The 11,274-nt window shown below is 26.4% G+C and overlaps 1 protein-coding gene across 2 annotated transcripts; it reads right to left on the bottom strand.

The window, feature by feature from the left end:
- Positions 1-336: 336 nt before the first annotated feature.
- LOC108318882 (probable trehalose-phosphate phosphatase 3) lies at positions 337-10,389 on the bottom strand. Of its 2 annotated transcripts, none has more exons than XM_052868035.1 (10): positions 10,311-10,389; positions 5,819-5,966; positions 5,412-5,552; positions 5,192-5,263; positions 4,943-5,068; positions 4,730-4,786; positions 4,184-4,288; positions 4,013-4,090; positions 3,799-3,939; positions 337-664 (listed from the first exon to the last, which is right to left on the bottom strand). In XM_052868035.1, the coding sequence occupies exons 2-10, from the start codon at positions 5,918-5,920 to the stop codon at positions 509-511; spliced, it is 978 nt and encodes a 325-aa protein (XP_052723995.1). In that variant the 5' UTR covers positions 5,921-5,966; positions 10,311-10,389; the 3' UTR covers positions 337-508. The 2 variants fall into 2 exon arrangements, with proteins under 2 accessions (XP_052723995.1, XP_052723996.1); XM_052868036.1 differs by lacking the exon at positions 10,311-10,389 and adding an exon at positions 6,240-6,539.
- Between the last annotated feature and the right edge of the window lie 885 nt (positions 10,390-11,274).

The following is an 11,274-nucleotide window of genomic DNA, read 5'->3' as shown; positions in this document are numbered from 1 at the left end:
GTAATTGAGCTAAAGAAAGCAAAAGTGAAAATAGACCAATAAATAAGTTACACTTTATAAAAATCGATGAATATAAACATTGGTTTATTAATATAAAAAAGAAGTTGATCACGTCTAAAGTATGAATTATCCAAATAAGAGATTAAACACCACTTATGACATAAAACCTTAAAGTTCAATGTTTCTAATTCTTGTTTTTTTTATGTACCATTTAATTTTTATATTTCTACTTGAAGTAAGACTATCAACTTATAATTTTAACACAATTAAAAAAAATCACTTCAAAGAGTAATTGAGTTCAAGAAAGCAAAAGTGAAAATAGACCTATAAATAAGTTGCACTTTATAAAAATTTAAATCGATGAAACTAAACTTTGTATCTTCTAAATCATTTTGTTAGTATCATCTTTTTGTTTCTATCCTTTACAAAAAAAAATAAAAAAATAGACCAATTTGTCAAATTTAAAACTAGCAAATTAGCCTACACTTTTTCCCCTTTTTGAGGTTGTTTACTTAAGTTTTTGTAACATGTTCTTCTTCCATCTTGTTAAACGAATCAAGAAAGCCAGCACATCAGAAGGATCACGCAAGGAATATGAAGCCTGAGTCTTCTTTGCAATTGAAGAAACAACAATGGGAAAACCTTGTCCAATGTGTCTTATAACCTACATTGATTTCATCCAAACAAAAAATTTCATTATCATGCTATCTACCATCTTATGTTTTCATAATGTAGAAATATTTTAACTTACTACTTTTAGTTCCTATAATTTATAGTTAAGATTTACTATAATTTTTTTTTTCAAGAAATGACATGCTCATATATTACAATAGAAATATAATATAACTTGAACAAGTCATATAATTTTTTTTTCAGTACTAAGTAATTAATTAGTTTCATATAATACTAAATATCAAAATTAATTATCTTACATTCTAGATGAACCAAAACTAAAACAGTTGTTTTTTATAAAAATCATAACCAAAACTAACTTACATTATATATAAGGACTAAAATTGTTTTAGTTCTAAATTTTGTTGGGTAACTGTAATTAATTAACAAATATTACAAAATATTGTGCAAATTAATTAACCTTTCCTAAGGAAAAATAAATAGTATGATAAATATCTCCCCTTAAAACTAATCATGAAAATGAAAGATTTGTTTACTATAGATTTTAAAAATCGAAAGAAACTGTTGATGATTATATTTTCTTAAAAAGATGAATTATATACAAAAGTGTCAATATAATTTTGAGACTGCGATATATAAAATAATAAACTAATTAACGAAAAAATTAACTAATCTAATATTAAATATTACAAGAATATTTGTATATTATATCACATCTCTTCATCAAAAAGAAAAGTTTTCATGTAATGAGATGGACTTGAAAATCTTCAAAGAGTTTGTGTTGAAACTCTTTAGAAAAAGTATTAAACAAATTAATAGTGAAAGATATCATGAAGGGCATGAACTTATCTATGAGCAACTTTCTCACACACATGCAAAGTGTATGTTATGTGTTTTGTACATTTATGTTCTGGGTAGTAATTAGAGAAATATATCACTCACATTTTCTTAGTACATCAATGTAGTTTTTTTGGATAGGACAAGGAAACTCTAGGACCAAATATTGAATTCAACAATAAGACTTATAAACGACATTTGCTACCCATCTATACTTGACTTCAATATTGGACAAGACAAAGTGGATTATCATTTACAAGACCAAGAGGTAAGATTATCTCAAAGAAAAATGCAATAACTAGAAGTGGATAATCAAATGTCAAGATAACATCCCCAATCAACATCAATGTAAGAAATTAGATAATAAATTAATGAGGTATGCAAAATTTAGGTCGTCTACTATGCATTTAATTTGTCTTTGAATCATGCATATGTAAACATACACATTGCACAAGATATGATATATTAAGTCTCATAAATGTAAGATATTGTTATGCTCCTAATTGTGATAGTGAGTCAAATCCTTATATAAAGAACTTGAAGTAACACTAAGACTTTGTTGGAGTAGGTTTACATAAGATCATGTCAGCTTAGTCTATGACCTCTTTAGCATATCTTCATTGGTAAAGAATAGTTTTGGGAACCTATATATTTTATATCAATTAAGAAGCAAGGAATGATATAATATTCTTACAAAGATCATCTAAAGAGGAAGTAAGGACGATACCATTAGCATATAAGAGAATGCGAGTTACATCATTACTTTCATGAATGAATGATCTTACTTGTCATGGTTAAAATCAATGGTGGATACAAAGTTAGCTAACCATTCATACAAAATACAAAGGGTTATTTAAGACCATAAAGAAACCTTTTTGGGAGACACCTATAGTTTCAATGTTTTAGTTTAAAAATGTCATTAATGCTTCTAGTTGACATGGTATGTATGAATTGTTGAGTCTTTTGTTGACTAGGTGGTTGAATGTTTGTTTAGTAGTGAAGAAAAAATGGATTGTAGTTATAGAAAGTTATATCTAGGTAGAGAGATAGGAGAAACAAGTTGTTACACAATTTGTAATGAGGTTGTGACAGTTGTTATGTCACCATTAATATAGTTAATATATGCAGGGAATGTTGCTTTGGTGTGAAATGTAGTAAAAGAATTTGGTTGTGTGGCTGTCATCTTAATTAAACTTGCTCTTTCAAGAGTAAGCTTGGAGTGACCTTGATAGAAAGAAGGAAGAGGGTTGATTTGTCAAATTAATGTATTTATTTAACCTTTTATACACATTAGTGAGTCTAGATGTCATTTGGAAACAAATAACTAATTTGAAACAAGTGCACTCACATTTTTCAATTAATTTGAAATCATTTTTAGTACTTAACAATACGATGATGAATTTGAAAAATCTTCTACTCAAGTATGATTGCACGTGAGAAGATTTGTTTTAGTGGAGTTGGGTTCAAGTATGGTATCCAAAAAGATCATTCAAAATAGTGGAACAAATCTAGTGAAGAATAATGGCATTAAGACTTGTCCACATTTCTTTTTCCTTGTTAGTTTTTGGTGTCTTCTTTTCAATGAAATGATAAGATGAAGGATTTCGTGAACATTGACAAATCTTCAGGAAACATTTTGGAAATACCAAGATAAATATACAATTTTTTTTAAAGTACCAAATATATAAAATATATTAAAATAAAAAATAATTAATTATACATTTATACTAATTTATGTGTGAAAGAATGAATGAGTGTGTACGATCCATCACTCTTAATAAAGCTTTGTCACTCGCAACTACTTATGATATCGAACATGAATTTTAAATTTTTAACCTATATTTTACATTAATCATTTTCTATTTTGGATATTATTCTTATATTGAAAACATATAAAGCTTAATGGGGTTCATTGAATCATGGATGACAAACAAAGAGACTAAGGGAGAAAACAGGATTAAGAGAGGAAGATAGAAAAGGTCCTTGTCTCTATATACCATGAAGGAAACAATTCTATGATTGAATTTCATTCAAAGATTTAACTATATACAAAAACATCAACATAATTGAAGGTTATAAAATAGATAATACAAAAACTAGTTAACTAAATATATTAAGTAGATTTATATAAACAAATAATTTTTAAAAATATTTACGAAAGCATTTACATATCATGAGTAAAGTTGCTTGGATATCGTTTATTCAATCTATTTGACCACACAGTTGAATTAATTTTAATAGGTAATATAAAAGTATTTACCCTAATTTATAGAAGTCGAGGTATAAAACTCTACACATGAATGAGGCTTATGTTTTATGAAACCGTACCTTAAAAGCATCTTCATCAGTTCTATCATCACCGAGGTAGATAGGAAGAACATTGTTGAAGTTGTCAAAGCCAAGAGTGTCAAGCAAATACATAAGAGCACACCCTTTGTCCCAGTTTACATTCGGACGTATCTCCATAACCTGATCAAAGATGAAGCTCAAGTTTAAGAATCCAACATTTTTGTATTCATCAATGGCAATCTTTTTTTGGTACCTTTCTTCCACTTGATATGTGGAAATTGGAGTAAGATTTCATTGTGGACTCCACCATTTCTCTCAGAACACTAATATCCTACAATTTTGTGAATCAACACAATTGCATAAGCTTTTTTATGAGCCTCATGATTTTACATTAGATATGTCTATCTTGTGTTTGTCATAATACCTCTTCATTTTTCACACACCGGTAGTGTACAGTGACACAGAACATGTTATCCTCAATCATAGAGCCCTTTATTCTTCTTGTGTTTTCTTTCAAAACCTTAATTATCTGCATGATATAAGTGGAACATTCATGAGCAAAAGAAAATTTAATGGACATTCAATTCTCTTCACATGTGCAACAGAGAGATTTAAGGTACAGTGTAAATTTTGTAAGAATCTTTCAACTGTCAAACTTCATTAATGTTTATTCATGGAAAAAATTTGAAGTGGATAAGTTGAAGAATTTCTTATGCAAAAATGTTTGATTTATTTTCCTTCTTTAATTAATAATTTAATAGTCTATGCATTTTTTACACTGATCTTGTAATAACTAATTTAAAATTGATATTAATGATGATTTATGATTAAGAGACCCTCTAAATTGGCTGTATATTGAAATTAAATTCTCATTTAATTTTTTCTTCTGGAAATATTTATTGAGAAGTTTTTCATATTTAACTCTGAATGCAAGTTAGAACAAACTACTATAGACATGATTGTTCATTACCTCTTGAATGGTTGGCAAAAATTCTTTTGCGGGATGAAAGTGAACAACATGATTACCCTACAAAGGTAACACAGTATGAGACATGAATGACGAAATCAAATTGTCACAAGCATCATTAACTGTCATTATCTTTTTTAACTGTGGTGTGGTTTTGTCCAAACAGTTGGCACAACAAAACTAATGTACAGAGAGAAGACAGACATATGTAAAAACCTTTTCATCAACACCCTTTATCTGATGCTTCTGATCTTCACATTTTGAAGACCCTGATGGAGTTGATATATCCATACCATGACTTCCAGCATAGTAAACATTCCTTAACTTCACAAATTCATACACCTGCATGTCAAGAGGAAAATAAAGGCACTGAAAATGCAAGGCACTGAAAAACAATGCATCCTCAAAAAAAGGATGTTGTCTCATGTCTGCATAGTGCACTGTTCTGTTGAGTGAGTGGATTACCTTATCCTTACGCCTTCCACTAACAATGGCAGTGGGAAAACAATAAGCAACTTCACGTACAGCTGCACGCATCTGCAGATTGCAACCATACGGCATTGACAACTAAGTTCTGAGAAAATGAAAGCAACAGAGAAAAACCAAAACTACAGAACTTGTTAGGACTCAAAAAGCCACCACAAGTTTTTCTTGTGGTGTTGATTGTCCTATGGAAAGCACTTACAGCATCACTCATGTAAGCTTTATCAGGGTCATCTACAATCGGTGAGAGTGTTCCATCATAGTCCAAAAACACAACAATCTCTTTCCCTTCAGCAACGCTCATCACTTTATCAAAATTCTCCAAGACAGAAGGATGCTTTTCCTTTGAGCCACACAAGTAAACAATATATAATAATAATAATTAAGAACAAGAACCAGAAAAGGAGGTCCATATATATAAATCAATACCAGCATTATTGAGCCATTCAGATAGATCATGATACACCAAAGCATAATTGGTTGAAATCTTGCAGATACACCATGTATGTTTAAGTTACAGAATATGTGAATAAGTTTAACCACCCTAATCATACATCACCAAGTATTGAGTAAACTTTACTGGTATGAAAATGAAAGTTTTAAGCTTACTAGCCAGGAAGCATAAGAACATAATTCTTCATTGTCGTCCATCTTTGCAAGTGAGATTGGTTTCATGTTTGAATGTTCTGATGGTTGTGATAAGTATCCCATCTGAGATGCTGTAAAATATAATCAAGCAGAAACTGATCTTTGCTACCTGCATTCAAGAGAATTAATGGTGGAAATAATGTCTTGCTTTAAATATACATCCAAGCAATAAATTTTATATTACATTTGTTTAACAAAAGTTTAAAAAAGGTGTTAATTAGAGTAAAGGGTAATTAATCTGAGTCTTAAAAAAAATACTAAATAAGGGAAAAATAAAAACCAAACAAAATGAGACAAAAACAGGTATATACAGTTTGTGTTAGTTGACCGTTAAAAGAGGAATATAGAAAGTTGTCACAAGGCTTTTGTTTTTAAAGGGTACCTTTGGCTTTGAACTTTCTTATTGTTCACGAAGTGCAATTGTGCAAAGAAAGTGAAAACCACGTGAAATACCCTTATCTTTTCAGAGAAAAAGAAGCTCCTTATCTGGAACTCAAGCAGTCACATTCTGCATTAGTTTCCACATCATAAACTCCGAGAATTCAACGAATGAAAAAACCCATGTTCTTTTTTGTGGCTACAAATTCATTGTGACAAAGTTGATGGATAAAGCTAGCCAATTAAGGAATCACAAGAGTATGGAAAATAGCTGAGGAAGGAATGCCATGGATTGCAGAGATCAATACACCATAAAGAGAAGCCATGATAAAGTTTAATTTACAATAATAAATTACATTGGTAATGGCAGAAATAACATTAATTTATGATATACAAATGAATGCAAATTTTATGGTATTAGTTTTATTTTATTAGTTTTGTAAGATTAAGTTAAATTTAAAATATAATTTTTACTTTGTGAACTTATTTGATTATTTGATGGGTTTTTGAAAAGATTCACTAGAAACATAATACTAATATTTGTCCATTTTTTTTAGCATAAACTTTACAACTGCATTATTGAGACTACTTTGGCATATGTTCCAATAATAATAGTTCTGCAACAAAAAGTATTCTGAAACTATGCTTTCTTGTATCTTGTAAATTTGTTTTGATACAGAGAAAAAAAGGAAGCAAACACTTAGTATTATCTATTAGACTATTCTAATTAATCGAAATAATAAAAATGGTAAGAATCTTGCTAATTAGTACCTTAAAAAGATTTTTTTGAGGAATCAATAAATAATTTTCTATTAGAAATCACTCTGAGACAAATATTTTTTTTTATTTTTTTTATTCTCCGTGTCAACGTTGCTTAACGTTTTTTAAATAGTAAATACACAATTTTTACCATAAAGTAGTCGCTTTTATTAAATAAAAAAAATATAAGGAAAAAAAGTAAAAGGAATGGATATTCATAAGTACTTTTTGAAGAAAAAAAATAATGTAGCTATACTTTTTTATTTTTTAGGTAATGATAGGCAACAAATAAATGAATAAATACATAAAATAAAATAAAATTTGTCAATTAATGTAAAAGTTGTCAATAAGATCTCATGATCAAACAATGAGTCATGTTTTCCACAGTGGAGAAATAAAATAAAAAGAAACATAACAGCCTCAAATGCATCTTTTCTGTCTAGATGCTCTTAATATTAAATATAATATATTTTTAACGATGATCATATGTGATCTTTATATTATACTACTGCAAATCGGTTTTTCTTTTGGTTCTACCTATATTACCTATAATTATTCATCCACTTCTGAAAATATAAAAATTAAAAGTGGTGATAATATAATTAAATAATTTATTTTATATATTAAGTTTAGAGTTTACCATTGTTAAGGAATATTTTTTGTTTTAAGGTTAGAGAGAACCTATTAACTAAAATCTGCTAACAAACAAAAGTTTTGAATAAAATAGTGCATTTTTAAAAGTAATGAAAAATAAAAAAAATTCTTCCGTTTTTTAGCTTTTTCTAAGATTTAGTTTTTTTTTTAATTTTATATATAACTAAGATGCTAAAGTGACTAAGTTGGAAAAAAAGATAGTAATTACCCCTATAAAAAAAATAGTTTTAACTAAAAAATAAATTATTCTTAATAAACAATTAAGTAATAAGTGTGAAAAGGATCATTCTTAATAGAATTGTGGGATCTGGAAATGGTGTAAACACATTAATTAATTTGGAAAATAATTAAGGAAGTGGACCATATGGCATTTCATCAATCATCGTGACTTTTTAAAATTAAAAATAAGAAGTGTTGTGAATGATAAATATGTTTACTTCTTAATATATTTATATGTAAGAAAAATGAATACTTTTTTATACGTCAAACAAAGAACCTGTATTGGATATTTTTTTAATTTTCATGAACTAAAACCATAAAAAAAAAATTCTCAATCAATTAAAAATTATAGTAGATAAAGTTTTGTAAATAGTTTATAGTCAAACAAAATTGTTATATATGATAAATTTAAATTGATAGTGTGAAGAGATATATTATTATTTAGTATATTATTAAAATGGTAATCACATAGTTAATGTATCATCATTAACATTGCTTACATATCTTTTAAATCATGGGATCCAATGATCATGATATATTTGCAAATGTCAACTCAACTATCAACGTACACCTACTAACTTAACAGTTAAATACTCATTTAATTAAAAATATTTATCAATGAATATTAATTATTCTTAATTATCAGCATGTGCTTTGAAATAAATAGTAGTTTTAATCACCACACGAAACATTAACTAATAGATGAATGGCTTTAATTTATAATAATCCTGTAGCATAGAAAAAGTATATATTAAAGCATCTAAACCAATCAACAGCTAAATCAAACACTAAAATATTCCATTAATGTCTTGGAAAAACATTATTTCACATTAATAGCTTCGTTAAAGTAATAGAAAGAGGTTGTCATTTCACATTAGTTGACCAAACATATACTTTAAAGAGAATATTAATAATTATGAATGCATATTTCATTCACATATGCTTTGATTTCTCATCTAACTTTGTTCATTTGAATGAATTTGGGAAAGAATGATTGAATGTATTTGAGAGGATTTGAAGGTAAATTTTTTTATTATTTATTTGAGTGAATTTGAAGGTAAGTTAGAGTGGATTTGAAAGTAAATTTTTTTAATCTGTCACATCAATCAAATTCTATAATAATTCTCACAAACTTTACTTTTAAATCCACTCTCACCTACCTCCAAATTCACTCAAATAAATAATAAAAAAATTACCTTTAAATCTTCTCAAATTCATTCAATCACTCTTTCGAATTTATTCAAGTGAAAAAAGCTTAAAGAAAAATTATTAACCGTATATAGGAATATACATTTGGTAGTTTTAAAGCTTAATGATTGTTGAAAATTCTGATTGATTCATTTTTGTAGTTTTAGGGGAACACTTTACACACAAAACTCAATCACTCTAATGTTAGTAATACAACCAAGAAAAATTGATATTTTAGCACATATTTTCATTTACCTTAGTTTCTTCCTTGTTTTTATTTAAAAAAAGATTAAATATGTTTGATGTTTTTAAAGTTTTACAAAAAATTAAAATTTATTTTTTTCTTAAATTTCGATATATTATAATATTCAAATTTTAAAAATAAAAAATATAGTTTAACATTGTTTTTTATGTGTTAAATAATATTTTACATTGATATTTGAACTTGAATAGGTCAAACAACAAAAATAGTTCTAACGTATGAAAACGTGAGTTTGAAATATTATTTAACATGTTAAAATATTTGAAAATTAAATTATATTATTTAAAATAAAAATAAATTTTAATTTTGTATCAAATATTAAAAACTAAAAACATATTTATTATTATTAAAAATAATAGGATAATCTTTGATTGTCATTATTTTTTAACGTAATACACTTAATTTAATTTTATGATCTCATTATTATAAATAAATAAATAAAAAAACTCATGTCTGGTAGATAAATTAGACAATATGATAGACATGAATTTAACATATAATTCATACACTAACTTTTCCTCTTTCTGTCCCAAGTATAACCACAAGGATTTTTAGGTACTTCACTCATTAGAACACAGCATATAAACTAATCTTATTTCTTTCTTCTTCTTTTTTTCTTTTCAAATTACATCATACATATATATATATATATATATATATATATATATATATCACTATTTAATTATGAAACCTATATTTTATTCTGTCTCACTAGGCATTGAAAAACATCTAAAATGTGTAAAAGTTGTTTTAGTTATTTTCTTCTTCATATCTTCTTCCTTTTTATTTCCTGGTGATGAACTTCTATGGAGAAAATGAAGAATCAAGAAAGTGGAGTTGAATAATGGCAAAAGTAAAGAAAAGAAAGAGACATAAACATGAAGAAAGGATGGTGGAAAAACACCCATAATGCATACATAAACATATGTATTATCTATGTAACTGAAAAACATAAGAAGATGATAAGCAAAGTTAAAGAGAAGAAATACTTACAGAAGAGAAGAAGAGTTGCAGAAAAGGCAGGAAATAATGAAAGGGTTGATGAAGAAGAACATGCAACACCGAGTCTTAGACAAATGAATTTGTAACACTTAACATATGAAAAGTGAGAAAGAGAAGAAAGAAATATATGTTACATTAATAATATGTAACAGAAGGTCATGAGTCATCAGTCACAAATTGTTGTGTTTTTGTTTTGTGGGGTACTTTCCTTTATACTTTTGCAGCCCATAATAAAAATGGTTCCTTTCTACTCACTTTTTCTCCATTCTTTCTTCATTTCAAATCATGCTTAGATACTACTTTTACCATTTAACAAGGGAAAATAATTGCTATTACAAAAAATATTGCAAAATATACAAATATTTACCTTTTCTGTAAAATATGAAAATTATGTGTCTTCAACTTCAAACTTTTTATGCATCGGGTTAATTTACAATTTTCTTTTATTATAAATATTCGGTATCTTGTCACTATGATAAAACTATTAAATAACAACCAAGAGAAAAAAAATATTAAATTAAATGTTATTTTATAAATTAAAAATTATTAATATATAAAATAATTTTTTTGTAAATAAAAAAATATAATTAATTTATGAATTAAAATTAAAATTAGTCTTTAATATTAATTATAAATAAAAATAAAAATTACTGTTTAAATTAGTTTTTAATCCAAACTTATAAATTAATTTAAAACTAATAATAATAACTAGTTAAAATTTTCATAATCAAGGTTAGAAACTGAAGTTCTAATTCTGAATTATAACTTTTTATTTATAATAGAGTTTCTTTTAAATAATAATAATTTTGTATTTATAAAATAGTATTTAATTTAGTTAATATAATAACTAATTATAATTATTTTTTGTCTTTAAAATTTATTGATATTTAATATTTTTTTAATGTGTATATATATTCTTTTATTACCAAAAAAGTATAACTAAAAAAGGAATTGT

Source organism: Vigna angularis, chromosome 9, assembly GCF_016808095.1.
Source record: "Vigna angularis cultivar LongXiaoDou No.4 chromosome 9, ASM1680809v1, whole genome shotgun sequence".
NCBI lineage: Eukaryota > Viridiplantae > Streptophyta > Magnoliopsida > Fabales > Fabaceae > Vigna > Vigna angularis.
Note: the sequence above shows the minus strand (reverse complement) of the source record. Positions and strands in the feature narration are given on the sequence as shown.

Bases quoted from the DNA above. Each gene is read 5' to 3' on its own strand.
- LOC108318882 (XM_052868035.1), bottom strand. From the start codon at position 5,920: ATGGGATACTTATCACAACCATCAGAACATTCAAACATGAAACCAATC. The intron at 5,553-5,818 runs GTAAGCTTAAAA...TGTGGCTCAAAG, and splicing joins GTTCTTATGCTTCCTGGCTA to GAAAAGCATCCTTCTGTCTT. The intron at 5,069-5,191 runs GTAATCCACTCA...CTTGACATGCAG, and splicing joins GTGGAAGGCGTAAGGATAAG to GTGTATGAATTTGTGAAGTT.